At 37.3% G+C, this 19,015-nt stretch overlaps 1 protein-coding gene across 5 annotated transcripts in view; it reads left to right on the top strand.

Annotated features, from left to right (window-relative positions):
- stard13a (StAR related lipid transfer domain containing 13a) overlaps nucleotides 1-14,688 on the top strand; it is a 58,074-nt gene extending 43,386 nt beyond the window's left edge. For all 5 annotated transcript variants that reach the window (XM_028031569.1, XM_028031568.1, XM_028031573.1 and 2 more), the window contains 11 exons: nucleotides 91-154; nucleotides 2,000-3,303; nucleotides 5,497-5,667; nucleotides 6,478-6,637; nucleotides 6,763-6,961; nucleotides 8,047-8,260; nucleotides 8,348-8,462; nucleotides 10,328-10,582; nucleotides 10,826-11,043; nucleotides 12,109-12,285; nucleotides 12,374-14,688. In XM_028031569.1, the coding sequence (XP_027887370.1) occupies nucleotides 91-154; nucleotides 2,000-3,303; nucleotides 5,497-5,667; nucleotides 6,478-6,637; nucleotides 6,763-6,961; nucleotides 8,047-8,260; nucleotides 8,348-8,462; nucleotides 10,328-10,582; nucleotides 10,826-11,043; nucleotides 12,109-12,285; nucleotides 12,374-12,488 (2,992 nt within the window). In that variant the 3' untranslated portion in view covers nucleotides 12,489-14,688. The remainder of the gene's footprint in view (nucleotides 1-90; nucleotides 155-1,999; nucleotides 3,304-5,496; nucleotides 5,668-6,477; nucleotides 6,638-6,762; nucleotides 6,962-8,046; nucleotides 8,261-8,347; nucleotides 8,463-10,327; nucleotides 10,583-10,825; nucleotides 11,044-12,108; nucleotides 12,286-12,373) is intronic.
- The last annotated feature ends 4,327 nt before the right edge of the window (nucleotides 14,689-19,015 follow it).

The raw sequence follows: 19,015 nt of genomic DNA, 5'->3' as shown, positions 1-19,015 counted from the left end.
AAGTGAGTGTTATTACAGTGCAGGAGGGCACCATCATACAGCAACAACAGGTTGTGCATTAGTGACTCTGTCTTTGTGTGTTTGTTGCAGACGCCTCAATACTCTGAACAAGTGTGCAACCATGAAACTCGATGTAAGTCACCCCAAGAAGAAGGTAAGCAAAACTTTGCAGTATAACACTCATTCAGCGTTCAGATGATTCTCATTTGTCAGATTTAAAGTAAGTTTTGAAAATGAGACATTAAACATACTTTTCACAAAGCCCAAATTTCTGTATTAAAATGTTTTTATTAATTGTCTGAAAACCATCATAACTAACAGACTTGAAAGCATCCATCTGTGTAAACATTCTATAGATTTAGTTATTGAAATAAACTTTACAATAATATCCTAATATATTAAATGATTTTGCTTATTAACCCTCTCAAGAGTTTATCCTTTTTTGTCTGAACATTTAACAGATTTTTTGTAGAAAAGGTTTGACCTGTTTTTTTAAGTAAAGGGTAACTTATGATGAGCAAGAAAGAGGAAAAAATGCTCCCTCTTAATTGCAGCTTGGAGTGGTTAATCTTCATCCTGTCAGAGCTGTCACCAGGACTCCTTGTATCCTAATTTCTGATCAAGTATGCGCCACGTTTTGGGGCTCGATTGCAAAAGCATCCTTTTAGAAGGAGACAACCACTGCAGATCTGATTAAGGGTGCTTCCATTGTGGCTGATTATAGCAGCAAGTGTGTTTCCTCTGATTCTTAGTCAGCTGCTGATCCTTAAGAATACTTTTATATTCCCTCTCTTTTAGTTTTTTCAGTTCCTTTTATTCTTCTTCACCAGGCGCTGTGATAAAGACATGCTGACAGAAACATCTGCGTTATTCAATGAATCAGGCAGACTAAAATGCAGCTGTGCTAAGCTGTTCTAATAACAGTCAAGGTAGATACATTTTAGGGGTTTACATATTTTAGATAGCTTCTTGCAATTTATTTGTATCATTTAAGCTTTTTCATGTATTGTTATTCTACAAAACATTGAATATACTTAATTTGAATTTTATGTAATTGTCCAGCGCAAAGTTGCACATAATTGTGAAATGGAAAAAAAATGATGCATAGTTTATGTAATTCTTCACAAGTAAGAATTTAAATGTGGTGTGGTCTGATGAAAGGAGGCCAAAATCGAACATTTTGATGAATGTGCTCAACAGTAAAGCATAATGGTGGCAGCTCTACCATAAGGGTGGGGATATTTTTCTTCAGCATGGACAGGAAAACCAGTCAGAACTGAAAGTAAGATCAATTGAGGTAAATGCAAGATAAACCTGTAAAGAACATGGACTCAAAAACATCTGGAGTCTGGAGAGGAGATTCAAAATATAATGTATGTGTATAAGAATGGCCCAGTCAAAGGCCAAACCCAAATTCAATTCAGAATCTATGGCAAGACATAACAATAGTACTGTTCACAGAGTCTATCCAATCTGACTGAGCTTCATCTATTTAGCAAAGAAAAATGTTTTTGTAGTGTGTTAACTTTTTACAAATGAGGAAAAGATTGTTTTTTATTTTTGTTATAACTCTAGAACACGTCTTTGTTCCAGGTCACTTTTGCCAAAAAAGACTTTTGACATAGCATTTTCTTTTAAATTAGGAGAGAAATTGAGATTTTGTATTCTTTGTATTTAAAGTCAATGTTTGTGCTCACTTCTGTTGTAATCTGTGTAAGGAGATGACTTTGCAGTTCAATTTTCATTTCTTCACCGCAGTAGGGAAGAAGTGGGTTTGGTCCACTTCCAAAAAAATCTTATGCTGCTTTTCTTGTTCTCAGTTACAAAAAAAAAAATTTTAAATTACTATTTAAGAAATTCGGATGGTGATGGATTGTTTTTATAATCCTTTAAACTGATACATTTTCTTACTGGTAGTAACATCCTAATATGTTACATTAAAGAACACTTGGTATTAGTTTGGGTGTATTGTTTTATTTATTACTCTGTCTTTCTTTAGAGTGATGATTCTGATGAAGATGATCATTTGGCTATCAGTAAGAGGTGGACATTTGAGTGGAGCAGCCGCCGCTGGTCACGTCTGCAAGACTTTCTATTGGACAACACTAATGAGAGCAGCCCGACGGGTCTAGGCGAGGGTCTGCGCAGCACAGTGAGCAGTGAGAGCGTACTGACTGACCTGAGTGAGCAGGAAATCACTGAGATCTCCTCACTCCACAGTGAGGACTCGGCCTCCGCCATGCCTGACTCGATATCCATGGCGTCCCTGTCTGCTTCCTATCAACCACCGAGGGAACTTCCTCATTACAACTCCCTTCCCATTAAAAGCAGCCGCCATGGGCAAGGAGGAAAGAGTAAAGCCAAAGAGTTTCTGCGCAAAATGGAGCTGATGCGTACCTGGGGGCCATCGACAATGAAGAAAAGCTCAAATCGGAGGCCGCAGCTGGTCATCAGTGAGCCGGTGTTACAGGGGGAGGAGCCTCATGCACTTCAGGTGCTTCAGTGTACTCCCATCAGCCAATTAGAAAACAGCCCAAAACACAACCATCAAACAGATGGCGATGAGCCCCCTGTTTCTGACAGCAAAACATCTAAAGACCAGATCACGCTAAATGTGAGTCCGAGCAAAGAGACTGTGGCGCCGAGCGTTCAGGAGCCTGCATGTACAAAACCGCGCACTGCCAGCAAGAGAAGCAGCATGTACCTGGAGGATATGGAGTTGCCTTCTCAGGGTAAGAGGCCTGAAGGTCAGAGCCAGTTTGGCAGAAACCAATTTCGCTCATATGAAAACCTCCTCATTCACATCCCCAAAGACCACAAGCCAGGCACTTTTCCCAAAGCTCTGTCCATTGAAAGTCTGGCACCTTCCCCCAGTGACAGGAACAATAATCCCCAGTCACATAGCCAAACTTCTCCAAATGAAAATGGCCTGGGTGAACCTTTATCTAAACCTGCCTGCCCTGGAGCTCCGAGAGGCAGCAGAGTGAGTGTTTACGACAACGTGCCGGGCTCCCACCTTTATGCTAGCACAGGGGACCTTCTAGACTTTGAGAAGGAGGACAACCTGTTTCCTCACTTAGACGACATCATCCAGCACGTCAGTGGCTTGCAGCAGATTGTGGACCACTGGAGCCGCAGTGTTTTGCCCGAGGAGGAAGCAGTGGATGGGGAAGAGGGACGGGAGGGCAGGACCACCCCCAGCGAAGGTGAGAGAGACGGGGTCTCCTTAAATGACACCGATTCAACAGGGACCAGTCGGGAGAGGCGGGACTCTGGAGTTGGGGCCTCGCTCACAAGACCTCGGTAAGCAGCTGCACACACATTTATTAGATACAGTGTAATTATAGTTGAAAAACAACTTGCATCTTGGGTCTTGTTTTTATAGTTTGGCTTGAACTTTTATTGGTTATAAGAACTGTGCACTCACCACAGCATCTACTGACATCTTGCCGACGCTCTACATGATCATCCGCATAACTTCAATTATTGAAGTTAATTATTGGTAAAAGTTATTTCTTAGGTTGTTAAAGGATCTTATTTTTGTATATTTCAAATACAATGATCACTCTTGTACAAAGTTCTTAAAATATCCATGTAAAAATGGTGTAATGTTGTAATTATAGTATTATTTAGGGAATTTGAAAGGATTTCCAACTGATTTCTGAAAGAATACATTTTATTTATAGGTACCTCTCACCTTACAAAATTAAAATAATCTAAATGAAAGTGCCACAAAAAACAATAATAGCTGCCAAACAAAACTTAATAATCAAAAAAGGAACAAAGATTTTGAGAGCAGTAAGAATAGCTTGAACATCCCTCCAGTTTTTTACGATTCCGAGATTGCAGATATTTATCTAAAATTAACAGATTTCTTTATGCTAGTGCATAATTGTAATTTTATTGCTAATTTTCTGTAAAAATTGTGAAAAACATTGGTTCTTAGTGACTGCAAACCTTCTCCTGCAGGTGGCAGTATTTCTGACTTCTACTACATGTCTGCCTCAGCCTTACTTGATGTCAAGTTTTAGTCTATCAATATGGCGAGTGACAAAAATTAAGCTATTTAAGTTCTTTAAATAATAAAATTGTTTACATATCTATCTGCTTTTAAAAATTATTTTCTTTTATTTTTTCTTCTATATGTATATTTTAGAAGGGCTTTAATGATGAAAAAAATTGCAAAAATCTTTGCAATTATTTCTAATCTGGTGCCACAGATCACAAAAACAATCACATAATTCTGGAGAGTATAAAAATGTCACATGCAAGGGAATTACAGAGTTACGGGGTGGGTTTATTGAAAACTCTGGCTCGCATGGTAAACATATGGTCATTAGGAACAGTAGAGTAAACTGAAGAGTTTTATGGGTGCAATGAAAATGTCATTTTGGACCATGTGTCCAATCCAAAGGGGTTAGATTATAAAAAAATGGGCCTGAGGACAGAACCCTGAAGAGCACCAGATGTGACTAGGACTATGAGCGCTGGTTAGATAAGACTGAACAAAATCTTTTTTTGTAATTTTTTTTTAAAAATAAGCACAACATGCGATGGTGTAAATAAGTCTAATAGTTGAATTCCCTCAGTGAGTTCATCTAGGAATAAAATCTGTAAACAAAAGTAGCATACTGTCATTCCTTATGACTCATGATTGTTACAAACTTAAAAAATAGCAAGATCATATAAATTAAGTTTATTTGCATAGTACCATTTCCCACCAAATGTCTTGAGGCACTTTACAAAAAAGTTATTTCAATTCAGTCACACACATTCTTATTAATTCTAGTTATAAGAATTAATAACTAGAATTATTAGTTATTACGAACTCAGCATTAAGCTGAGTTTGTAATTGTAATTAGTTTAAAAAGTTTTCAATCTAAGAAAACCAGCAGATTCCATCGAGTCACTGACTTGCAGCATTCACTCCTCCTGGATGAGCATGTAGCGACATTTGCAAGAACACATTGCAGTTTTAATGGCTGTTTATTTATAAATGTAGAATAACCAAAATTAGCACTTACTGTACTTGCATTTTTCTTTACTGGCAGAATAATACCTAAAATGTTTTTTTGATTGAGTTGCACTTTAGAAGACAAAGGTTACCATAGATCATGTTGTGTTCCAGTATTAGGAAAATCTTCTGTCACCACAGCAAAAAAGACACTGGCAAAATATTCTGAGTCTGCAGTTGAGTAAATGTGTGTTAATAACCCCATAATGCCATTCACAGTCTTGTTATAATAATCAGACTTTCAGTTGTAAGTGAAAACAAATGATCCCATCCAGAGCAACAGATCCAAACCAAATTGGTGAAATGAATATTCATTTATAGGGTTGATCCCAAATGGATATCCACCAAAGACATGACTGAGCATTTTAAAACCAGCACAGCTGTTGTATTTATTTGGTTAATCAACATATCAATGTAACAAGATCCAAGAGTGAATTGTATTGCCTGACTCTCGTTATCTTTTATCTTTCGATCCTTCTTAGTCTCCGATGGCCAAGTTTCAGAACGTCTGATCATCTCAACCAGCCAGCATCTTCACTGCAGATCAGCAGCCAGTCGGCGGGCCAGCTGAGCCTGCTGCAGAAGTTTTCTCTGCTTCGCCTCACCGCCATCATGGAGAAATACTCCATGTCTAACAAACATGGCTGGACATGGTATGTACAAATACAACTAACTAACATAATTTGTGTGTAATATTGTAGATTATAATGAGATAGTTTAATTCCAGGTAATCACGGAAAATAGGGAATACACCGTATTGTACAAATGAACCTAAGTATGATGCTATTCATCTAACTACTTTACAATCTTTTCTCCCAACTATAAAATGAATAATATAGTAAATGTTTTTACATTTTTGTCACATTAGAAATGACATAAGTAAGGGATGCATTGAGATAAGACTGAATGCAAATGGAGGCCACAATTTAGCAATTTTTTTATTTGTAAAGCATTTTTAAAACCATGCATCCTTCTCTTTTCACTTCATAATTATGCTCTGCTTGTTGTTGTTATACAAACTAAAATGCCAACAAGAATGCATAGAAATGTGTGGTTTCAACATAACATAAGGAAAAGAAGTTCAAGGGATTCTTCTTCCTTCTTTTTATAGTCTTCACAAGAGCTTTATTAGATATTTTTCAACCCTGCTGTAGCCTTTAGCTGCTGGACCATATGGACAATTAACACCTTCATGTATGTCTTAAAATTGAAAACATAGCCTAACATCAATGGGTTTCTCCATGTGCAAGTGTTTGTCAAGGGCTGAGCTTACAAAACTCAGCCACCATTCCCCACGACCCACAAACGCATCCCTCTGCAGTAAACAGCCAGACCTGTTCACTTTTATTGTGCCCTACAGGGAAATCCTGTTGACCAGTGTGTACATGCTTAGGCTGATAATGAAATCATAGACGTCTCTTTTCTTCCACACACTTCCCTAATTGTTTATGTGTCGCTGGCAGGTCCGTGCCTAAGTTTATGAAACGTATGAAGGTGCCAGACTACAAAGAGAAGAGTGTGTTTGGCGTTCCTCTGATTGTTCATGTCCAGCGCTGTGGGTTCCCACTTCCTTTGTGTTTACAACAGGCCCTCAGCCACCTCAGGACTTACTGTCTGGACCAGGTTAGTAAACAGCTTTTACTGGACTGCTTGTGTGCATTTCATTCTCTCCATGCCTAAGCTGTCAGACACAAGGCACTATTCCCTCCCTGATCCTTCCAGACTCTCTCCCACTGTCTCCATTCCAGGTTGGATTGTTCCGCAAGTCTGGTGTAAAGTCCCGGATTCAGGCTTTGAGGCAGCAGTGCGAGTTGTCCCCTGACTGTGTAAACTACAACGACCAATCTGCATATGATGTGGCTGACATGGTCAAACAGTTCTTCAGGGACTTACCCGAACCTCTGCTTACAAGCAAACTGGGGGAAACTTTCCTGCACATTTACCAGTGTAAGTAAAAGTGGAAGTAGATCTCTCTTTAATAAACTCTTTTCTTTAAGTACACCAGCCAATAAAATAATTGTCCGTTTCTTTGGCGCCTCTTGTAAAGATGCATAGAAAGCCTTAAAATAGTCATCTTTCTTTGCAAAAATATTTTTCCACAAAAATGGAAGAACACAGACTTCAGTGTGAATCCATTCAAGAGGAAAAAACCCATTCTATGTTAAAAAATTTGCTTTTATCAAAATACCTAGTGCTGCACTTAGTGACCCCACTAAAACTAAACTAATCACAGAAGCATTGTTTTATGTTAAAGAGCTGCTGATCAGGGCAATTTCCTGGCCAGTTGGGATTTTCTTTGAGATCTGACTTTCCCAGTCCTATTATAACCAACGTTTATTCAATTTTTGAAACAAGACAGATTAGCTGCAAGTTCACTGGCAAATGTTACTGTTTTGATTTAAACAGAAAATGAAGAAATTACAAGATTTTTCCAAATTTTGCAACATACATTGACTGTTATTAATCTCAAATGAATGGGACATTTAGACAGGATGTTGTCCTTGATGCCGTTGTCATGGGTTCGATTCCTGGTTTTGGGCCATTTGCTTCATGTTTTCCCTTTCTCTCCTCTTCCTCTTTTCTAACAAATTACTGTTCAATGAAGGCCACTAGTGCCAAAAAAATCTTCCAAAATATAATTCTGATAATATCAAAGAAGTGTATCAAAGTGCATGCTATTATTTCTTTATTTTGAATACAAATAAATATCATGTTTTCAGAGTTTGACTTGAGACCAACCAGTTCTTGTCTCTTCCCAGTTGATGGACATATAACTGACTAGTAGTTGACATTTTCTCATTGCTCAAACTATCTCTGATCTTTTAGTTAGTAATTTGTAACTTTCTGATTATCTAAGATATACATATGAGAGTATACAGGGACAAATTTCACTTAGCCATTCTTCAAAATGAGACAGAAAAGAGAACATTGTAACAATATCAAACATAATATCTACCCAAATGGAGATTACTGCTTCCTGCTATAATAAGGAATTTATCTGTAGTACTATTCCCATTTTCTTTTTCTATTAGATGTTCCTAAAGAACAGCGGTTGCAGGCCGTCAGGGCAGCCATATTGCTGATGCCAGATGAGAACAGGGAGGTTCTGCAGACTCTGCTCTACTTCTTGCGGGACGTCACCTCCTTGGTGGAGGAGAACCAGATGACGCCAATGAACCTCGCTGTTTGTCTGGGCCCATCTCTGTTCCACCTCAGTATCCTGAAGAACGAGACGCTGTCACCAAGGTATGCGTAAACTCCCATGAGTACAGATGGAAAAGATGAAACCTGGTGGTGACCCCGCATTCTTTCTGTGGTTCTTGCCTTCTTTAGGTCAATCCAGAAGAAGTACGCTACAGGCCGTCCCGATCAGAAAGACCTGAGTGAGAACCTTGCTGCCACACAGGGCCTGGCACACATGATCACAGAGTGCCAACATCTCTTCCAGGTCTGGATCAAACTCAGCAGATATTTATTTGAATGCATGGACTGATATTTCAGTTAATGAATTGAAATTAATTCATTGCATTTAAGGCGATGAGCTAACTGTACTTATTAAGATTGTTTGTCACATTATGTCATCAGAGACTCAAGGCTTTTTGCTATCAGGAGAAAATAGAACTGATTACAGTGCATTTTAAGATTAAATATCATTTTACAAGTAAAAATAATAAACTATTTTAATATGAACAGAATGCATACTTTAAGGGAGAAGATTTTTTTCTATAGCTCTTATTCACTATTTCTGACAGATATGTTAAAAGAAAGGGTGATCACAATTTCTTACTCGCAACACCAATCTGTACAATTTAAGATTAGCCATTTGATTCACAGCCAGAAAACATTGTAATCTAAAAGCATTCTCTTTCATGTTAAGATCAAGTTTCTTATATTCACTCACAAAAAAACTACTCACACAAAAAGATGTCTTTCTTGCTGACATGCTCTTTTCCCCCTCAAAACTTTATGTAATCAGATTTGAGCTGACTTGCAGTTCCTCTTCCTCAACTCTTTCAGTGCTGGGATCGCTCTGAAGTGAACTCCTTTGAACACAACAGAAATGCCCCATAAAAGGCAGTGATGTTAACGCAAAATTCTCATGCTAATGGTGATGTGAAAGATTTAAACAGGATTTTATGCAACATGCATTAAATCTGAGCGCAGGAATATTCTTGTAAGTGTGGGCACTCAAGAGAGGTCTTAGTTTAAGAGCAGAGTTTTGAGTGTGTGCAGAATAATATGTGATAAGGAATTAAATGGATCAAATTAAAAATTCACTGATATTGAATAAACATGAATACTACTGAAAAGTTCATGTATTTCAGTAACTCAATTCACTATGTGAAACACATCACATTGACGCATTTAAGTCTTAGTTTCTGTTAATTTTATTGACTTTCCATTTACAGCAAATGAAAACACATTTAAGATTAAAATTACTAATAAATATTTCTATTACAGAAATTTGGACTTTATAAAAAGTCTGTTTAATACCTCCTTAAATGTTACCTTGACCCACGTTTGGAGGCCTTGATTCCTTGACGTGGCCATCGCGGGTTCGATTCTCGGACCTGGCGGCATTTGCCGCATGTCTTCCCCCCTTTCCTGTCAGCCTACTTTCATATGAGGGACACTAGAGCCCACAATTGACCCCCTGGAGGGGTAAAAAAAAAAAAAAAGAATATGACTTCATGCTCTTTTTAGGCTATGCAAACACTCAGTTTAATTAACTAATTAAATTTCCATCTCAATTTTGGCACAACACTAAGTGATTAAAAAAGAGAGAAAAAACAGAGAAATACTTGGTTAAGTAAGTCATAATTTTAGTTTGAACATTAAGGTAAAAATGTTCTTAAACTTTTCAATGGTTTCTGAAGTAAAAGAAAGTTATTTTGCCAGTGGTTTAGTTAAATTATAGTTTAAAAAACATTTAAAATTCACACAATCCATTCCAGTCACTTTAGTTTTGTCTGTGAAGGTAGAAATAATACATGTTTCAGAATAAAACCAACCCATTCCAAAGAACACTAACAAGCTCACATTAAGATAAAAACGTAAATGTTCAAAACACAGCATGTGTACCATATGTGTCTTTATTTCAACCTACACATTTCTCTTTGAGGATCAAATCTATTAAGTATTTGAAATCACATCCCTTTCATTTTAGAGGGAGAGCAGAAAGGAAATGTAGTCCAAATTCTGCAAATATCTTCTATCATCTTCACCTCTTTTCACTGCTTTTCTTCAAATTCTGTTCTGTCCTTCCTGAGCTGATTGGTTTTTTGTGACACACCTTTTCCGGTTGTTGCTCAGATCCCAGAGGAAATGGTGACCCAGTCCCGCAACTCCTACATGGAGGCTGCGCTGATGGTGCCCCCGCTGGAGGAGCTTTGCAAGGTCCAGGAGGAGGAAGATGTGGATGAGGAAGTGGAAGAAGAGGATGAGGAAGCATCCTACAACACACACATAGAAGGGCTGATTCAGAACCTGCTGAAAGAGGCCAAGGACAAGAGTAAAGGCTGGGTGTCCCGCTTGTCTTCTGACAACACGGAGCTGGCATTTAAAAAGGTGGGAGGTCACTCTGTTCCAATATGAAGGGATTTTGGAGACGAGGATTCGAGAATAAAAAAGATAAGGTGGCAGGGATTAGTAGAATCTTTAAAAAGAGTCTACAGTTATTAATCTCCTCATGTGGTCAACACTGCCAAAGCAGCAGAAACACTGAAACGCAAAATTTTAGAAATAGAAATCAGGAACCTGAAGACACTTTCTTTTCAATACTTTTTGACATTTTCAATATTTGTGTGTAAGGTTGGAGACGGGAATCCTCTGAGGAGGTGGCGAGTTTGTCTCGAGGTGTCGGCGTCTCCCTCTGAGGTCCTGCAGCGGCTCCTCAAGGAGCGCCTCCTGTGGCAGACAGAGCTCCAGCAGGAGAAGGTTCTGGAAACGCTGGACAAACAAACAGATGTGTATCATTACACCTGCTGCAATATGGCGCCTCAACCCTGCTATGACTATGTGGTACTAAGGTATGATTAATAACTGCACAATGTGACACATGTGCGGAAACACGCGTGTGTGTGTGGGCGTGGGCGTGTGTTTGTGTGTGCGAATCTGAATCTGACTGAGTGACTCATATTTTCTCAAAAATTGTCACATAGAATGAGTCCTAGTAACAGTTTAAAGATGTTCTACATATCAAAACAAGCATGTTTTTAATCAGTTAAAAGTAATTATATAAAATAGAAAGACTGCACTTTTATTAATCCACTAAGGTCAGATAGCAGAGTTAAATGTTCAGAGACTAATTCTGCCTATTTTTTACATGAATAAGAAATCAGTGTCATGATTATGCTTTTAAAAGGATATTACGTAAAATTGACATTTTTTTTAGCTTTATGTCATGTTATTCCCTCATCAATAACATACCTGGAGTGTTGCTTTGATTCTTTCAAAGCACAGGAAATTCAAGAACCTATTTGAAAAAGGTTCTCGAATTTCCTGTGGCAGAAAATGTAGAGGTGCCCAAATGTTTAGCTTATTTTCCCAAAGCTCTTCTTCTTCTTAGAGCTGCAGTCTCCTGCCGAACCTTTGCCTCACAGAGCACCCCTTTTCTGTGCCTCCCTCTCTCAGCTCCACAAGACTAGTGGCAGCAGCAATGAGCAAACCCCTGATGGAGCTGCACGCCTGTTTATCATATGAACTAGTTAACATTAACATTGACATAAATACATGATTGTATGGTTGTTAACGGCATTGTTGTGATGATGTACTGAAGCCGAAGTGTCGGAGAGAGAAGAAGCTTCTTAAAGAGATAGAAACCAATAACATGGCATCAAATTGTGAAATCAAAATTTCTTCAAAGTCAAGTTTGATATATATAGCATTTTTATAACAACTGAAGGTAACATAGTAACTTGATTGTGTTATAAAATAGCACTATGTTCCTGGAAAATACACAATACTATCTCTTTAAAAACATTAAACTAGTACTACAAAGAAGTGGTAGTTAAGAGTATCTCAATAGATAGATTTAATTTGTTCGCAGTTTCTATAATGAAGCTCTAACCTCATCATTTTTTTACACCATTCAGATCGTGGCGTACAGACCTCTGTAAAGAATCCTGTGCGCTGGTGTGTGTGTCCGTCGAGCATGATGACAGCCCGCATGTTGGAGCTGTGAGGGGCGTTGTGTTGGAGTCACAATACTTCCTTGAGCCCTGTGGGATGGGGAAGACCAGGCTCACACACATCTCCAGAGTTGATCTCAGGTGTGGTAGGGCTTCATCTTCCATTTACAGTCATGTCTTTAGCAAGATTTGAAATTTATAACTTGTTAATTTGCTATCATCGTTTCAGGGGAAGATCTCCAGAATGGTACAACAAAGCGTTTGGTCATTTGTGTGTTAATGAAGCCCAGAGGATCCGCTCCTCATTCCTCCCAGGCGATCAGAGTCCTGAAGCGAAGAACTGAGCTTCAAACATAATTCTTCATCCTGAAAACCAGTTTAATCAACCAGGCGATCTTTTCTTGGTGCTAAGTTACAGTTCTGGTCAGATATGGAATCATTAATTTGGGGCTTTTAAAGATTTATAAGACCCATCCAATATGGGTTTTCAGAGTAAATTGATTATAAAACATAAACCGTCAGTGATTTTTGGAAGGAATAACTACATACACTAGTTCACAAAAACTTTACATTTTCTGTAATAAACACAAGGTCCAAATTATCAGGTCAGAATTGGTAATGTAATTGCTTTTAAGCCTAGTTCATGCACTATCTTCAACAATTCATTGTTCTCTGGTTTAAAGCCTCACTGTAGCTTCTCAAAGCAATCTTTTTTTCATTTTGGTCAAATAGTTCAATGTAGATGTGGAACATCTTCTGGTTAAGATTAAGCTTGAACCTTGATGGTTGCTATTATGTTTGTTTTTTTTGTCAACATTCAAACCAATTTTGCTTGTAAACTATAAAAAAACAGAGGCCATGCCACAAAGCAGATCACTTTAAACAAACTTTGCCAGTTATGTCTAGAGGAGTGATCAACTCTCCAGCCAGAATAATGGCAGATATACATGTAAAAAAAAATGGGTTGCTCATCATTAAAACCCCCAAATTAAAATGATGTTCATATCCATAATGAGTAGATGTAAACTTCTGACTTGGACTGTACATTATGCTGAGTGGGCACATAGAAGAAAAGTGTTTTTATTGTCATTTTCATGTATTTTTCAACATAATATTTTAATTTATAATATAAATTATGATATTGCTTTTCAGTCACAATTTCAAGATTATTTCCAGTTCTGAATGTGTTCAATCATCAGAATAGCAATTTACTTTGCAAGTACTTGTAGCTAAGTGCATTATTAAATGGATGATGTCTTGTAGATAGAAACGAATTCCCTTTTTATTGCTTTGGTTTGTTCTACCAAATACTTAGCATTTATTTTTAACATCTTGAACAAACAAAACAATGAGAGATGATGAGATAACACTCTAATCCCTGTTGTACTTATCTACAATTTACATATCATGTAAATTTATTTTCAAATCAACTGTTAATTGAAGCTCATATATTATTCAAATAACTATTATTATTTATTACTATTACATTTCTCAATATTTGCGAAAACATCACAAGGCCTGCTTATTCTATCAATCTTAGATTTGTTTTTAAATTAAGCTGTAAAAACAGGTCTCGCTCACCTGTAACTTGACTTTATACCAGCGAACTCTTTACAAATAACATGGGAATATGATGTTTCTCCAGCTTTAGCTTGATGATATGCCAAATCATTGCTCCATTTGCACTTATAAAAGTATAAAAGTAATTACATAAAACTATCAGAACTCCTTTAAAAAAAAAAATGAAACAAAATATGGATACATGTCAACACCGTGTTGTGAAAAGTCCACTTGTTTCATGTAGAATGTCCACACAAAGAGTCCTGAACCACATTGAAGGGGACGCAATCACTGGGTCCATAAATGTGTTTTTAATATTTTATGTACGATTTCACAGATGATTTCTTTTTTTGGTCCCCACTTTCAGTGTTAATCTTATTCAAAGGTGTTCTTTTATCTCTGTATATGGTATTATAGTTGTTTTTTTTCTTCTCATTTGTGTTATACAATGTCTAAGACATGAGACCATTTCACTGCTTCTGGGAAGCATGTTTGAAACTTAGCGTGTGTGCATGGTTGTGCCCGTGTATCTGCATTTCAAACACACTTACAGCCTGTACTGTAAACTCTCTGCAGCGCTCTCTGTGCCATCATAGCTCTTCAGGGTCTTCCTATCATATTGATAAGCTGAAATGTGAAATTTCCACACACCATCCGTAGGGAAGCAATAGATGAAAACTTGCTCCACCGTGGTACTGCCCTGGCTTTAATGTTTGTTTCCGCTGTAGGCAGCATTGCCATGGTGTTGCTATGATATAATATCTCCATAGTGCCGCCATAATCCTCGCGTGGATGCCTTTTGCTGGGTGACAGTGGTGCGTGTGCATGTGTGCGTAAGAAAGGATTGAGAGACTCTGACGTGAGACCTCCGCTGTTTGTGGAGAGGTTCCAAACTTAGCTTAGAGCTGGAGGATTTATGCTTGTTATTTTTGACAGTGACAAAGCTATTGTTTCTAAAGAGGAGAATAAAAATTTAAAAGTGCATTTGTTCTCTGTTTTTATGTCAAATTCTTCTATGAAAAAACATATTAGTATGTGCTGTAAAGAACCCTGTGTTTTGCAAACATTTTCATACCCCTTAAACTTTTTTATGTTTTGACAAGCTTCAATGCACACTTTATTGAATTTTAGTTGTGAAAGACCAAAACAAAGTAGCCATTTTATTTTTTTACAAATAAGGAAATATAAAAAAATATGACATGCATTTATATTTAATAAAGACTTGTTTAAAGCAGAAAAAATATACCAATCTTTCAACACAGCTTCCAAATATGGAAATGGTGTGAAATAAATGTAAACCCACCAGGAAATTGAAGTCAACCTCAACTGACGAATTGATGGGCAGCGCTACACATCAATGTAGTTACACCATCTCCATCGTGAAACACAGCACCATGCTAACCACATGGTGCAGGCAGCAGCATCCTCTGGTCGAAGCAGGCAGCATCATGCAATGGGGATGAAGAGAGAAGGTAATCAGAATTGATGTAAAGATGGATGTAAGTCAATACTGGACAAGCTTGGATGAAAACCTGTTAGAAACAGCAACCCTAAACATACACCCAGACTTGCAATGTAATGCCTTAGATTAAACCATTGTCATGAATGGCCTAGTCAAAGTCCATACCCAAATTTAGTTCAAAAGCTTTGCTAAGACCTTTGCTAAAAAATAACATCACAATGGCATGAAGCTGCTAACCACATGGTGCAGGCAGCAGCATCCTCTGGTCAAAGCAGGTAGATACATCAGTCAGTCAATCAATCAATCAAATTTTATTTGTATAGCACATTTCAGCATCAAGACATTTCAAAGTGCTTTACATCATTACAAACACAGAAACACAATGCAACATAGAATCAACAATCAAAACACAGCATTAAGTCAAGCTCCATCAATAAATTTGTAATTGATTACATTTCAAATACAATTCTAAACAGGTGGGTTTTTAGTCGAGATTTAAAAGAAGTCAGTGTTTCAGCTGTTTTACAGTTTTCTGGAAGTTTGTTCCAAATTTGTGGTGAATAAATGCTAAAAGCTGCTTCTCCTCGTTTGGTTCTGGTTCTGGGGATGCAGAGCAGACCAGAACCGGAAGACCTGAGAGGTCTGGAAGGTTGATACAACAACAGCAGATCTCTAATGTATTGTGGTGCTAAGCCGTTCAGTGATTTATAAACTAACAACAGTATTTTAAAGTCTATTCTTTGAGCTACAGGGAGCCAGTGGAGGGACTTTAAAACTGTTGTTATGTGCTCTATCTTCCTGGTTTTAGTGATACATGCCTCAAATGGTGGTTCTACCAAATATTGACTTAGGGTTGTATGCCACACTTTTCAGATTTTAGTTGAAAATGAAAAATAAGTACAATAACATACAATTTTCATTGCATATTGAAACTATGCACTATTTTGTGCTGGTCTATCACTTAAAAGCCCAACAAAATAATAAAAGATTGTGAATGCAAAGTGAAAAAATATATTTTTAAAATTCAAGAAGTATTAGTTTTGCATGTATAATATTCCCCTTGTCATATGTTGCTGTGTCCATGAAGTGGTGCTCTTCTCCCTCTGGAGTTTAAACAAGCGTGGAAACTGTGCCACACAGGAAATATTTTTAGATAACCAAGTAAGTGAAAAGTCCTCAGAATCACAGAGGGCTCTTCTCAAGGACTTTTCATCACTTCCCTTCTTGTGTCCTTTAAAGCAGAGGATGGAGGCTAACTCTCTAATGCTCGGATCAATATTCAATCACATTTACCTGCTTAGCTGAGTTAGATAGATGGTCTAGACTCTCATAAAGGACAAGGAAGGGGTTTGGATACAGATACCACTCTCTAAAATCTCCTGCGTGTGAGTCAGCATGTCTTTTTACCGTGTGACAACGGAGAGACATTACTTTAACTTCTACCTCATTTAACATGTCAGTGGTTTATCTTGAAAGTGGGGCACATGGTTACAGCTCCTGAATGTCAATGATGCTCTGCACAGTGGGTGTGTTTTAGCTCTGCTGCTCCACAGGCTCTGACAAATGGAGAACATCATTTTGCAAATTACTCAGTGAAAAAAGAAAGACTCTCACCAGGTGAATCAGTAATTTTCTCCACGAATCAATTTCATATCTGCATTTGTGTGTTTTTCTTTTACAAATGCACACAGAACTAAGCAGATGTTGTCTTAAGAAAAACGGGAGCCACCCAGAAGGATAATGCAGTTTGAAATGATGCCTGCCGGTGTTTGTTGATGAACTAAAACTGATTTTTTTTTTTTTTTTTGTGTGTGCATAAAACAAAAACTATTCTTTCACACATGATGCGTTAAGATACGGTATAATGCAGCCTATACTTTGCAAAAGGATTTAAAGGGCCCTCTGCTGGAAAAAAACGGAAATGTAAGTTCAGGTTCAATCTTAAATTCCAAACGACAGAAAGGTGAATTAAATATTAAATATAATAGATTAAATATTTTGCCAAGCTGATACATAGATGTTTGTAATAGCTGTCAGACATTGTTATTCATTAGCTGATTCTTGAGATAAGTTTAATTTAGTAGTACTGGCAGCAGTAATAGGAATAATATTAGTGGTTGTAGTTTCCAACACTCATGTGCGTACAGAACTAAACATTCAAAGGATGACCGCTTTTCATTTATGTTTTTTTTTTATTGAATTAAAAAAAGTTTTAATTAGTTTTAAATATTTTCTATATCTGGGTGAATATGGAAAAAAACATTTTGTATTTCCAGATTTATTTCCTTTCTGACTGAATATATCTATTTATCTATCTATTTGTGTGTTTTGTCCATTTTCTTACCCTTATGTTTCTTAAGGGTTGCATTTTTGAAGCCTTACCTGAAATTTGGTATTTCTGCATGTAAACCAATAATTATCATTTCTCTGGAACTAAACTGGAAATTTTAGCCAAGATAATCTATCAGGATTCTCTGATCTTTGTGTATTTATTTTGGACTTTTTATATTCAACTGATTGTTTATTAATGTCACTTATTTTGTCCTGAGATTATTGGTTGTTGTCTGTTCTCTGTGTGTTGGTTTAGATTCTTATTTTTATTGTTTCTCTTTTACTTTTGGTTTAGTGAGATCCTCCTATATCTCCCTCTCCTCAGCTTCCTTGTTATGTTTTTTCCCCCAGCTTCTACACATTCTCCTGATTGGCCTCACCTGCTTCTTATGTTGCTCATCAACCCTTCCAACAGTTAAAAGCCTGTCAGTTTCCCTTTGCTCTCTAGTTCCAGATCACCCAGTTAGTGTAAGTTGTTTCTTCAATTATCTAATTTATTTCCATTATCAGCTTACCACTATCTGAAGAAAGACATTCAAAGTTGTACATCTGTGAACAAATTGTAGAAGCCAGCAACAGTCTATTGTTTCTGGTTAATTTGATTTAAGCACAATTTAAATCAATTTGTTATATCAGCAAGACAATCCAGTATAATTTCTTTCACTTTGATCTCTTTATCTGTCTTGTTTGCTTGACTTAAAATCTGGTCGGGGAGGGAAAACACTGGTAGGACAGATGTGTCCCCTGAGACTGGCTAATCCACCATCTTCTTCCAAACAACCACGATAAGGTCATCAATGAATAAATTAACCAGTGAATGAATAATTAATGGCAGCATGTCAGCAGTACAGGTGTCCTTGAGTGTATGTAGAGAAACTCAAAACACAGGAATAACATGAGGAATGATGAAATTCTGGGAAATTCTTCAAAAGTGGGTATAAGTAGTCAGAAAACTGACCTTCCACATACACACTTAATGAAAAATACACATAATTTAAACAGGGAAACTCTATGTAGAACCTATTGAGACATGAATCAATATGTTTGTTCATAGTTGTGAATTTGAGCCTTATATTTTGTTTAGGTTTAAACCACATAAAGTCTATATTTTAAAATCATATTAATTCTAGATTTGCCCCTTCTATGCATTTTATTTCTATTTGAAATACCTATTTTCACTCTACATTTTTAGCTGTCTAGCCTACAACCAGGCTATGATTTTCAGGGTAAGTTAACTGGTACCTGACACAGATACATTCAGGGCAGGCATGGTGATAAATTGACTCATTCTGAGCTAAAAGACATGAGTACTTTTAGCCTTCAGGTCATTGTCCTAATTTGAACTCGTGCTACAGTTGTTTGTGACACGTGAGAGACACCTGGAAGTGTCTGCAGGTCTCACAGAAGTCGAAACCAAGAACAACAGATTTGGCTTCATTGTTTCTCTCATGTGCATTGCTACGTGATGTCTCAATTGAATTATTAATGCCAGCTGGTATTCTGAAGGTTCTCCAAACA

The sequence above is a fragment of the Xiphophorus couchianus genome, chromosome 11 (genome assembly GCF_001444195.1).
Source record: "Xiphophorus couchianus chromosome 11, X_couchianus-1.0, whole genome shotgun sequence".
In the NCBI taxonomy this organism is placed as follows: domain Eukaryota; kingdom Metazoa; phylum Chordata; class Actinopteri; order Cyprinodontiformes; family Poeciliidae; genus Xiphophorus; species Xiphophorus couchianus.
Note: the sequence above shows the minus strand (reverse complement) of the source record. Positions and strands in the feature narration are given on the sequence as shown.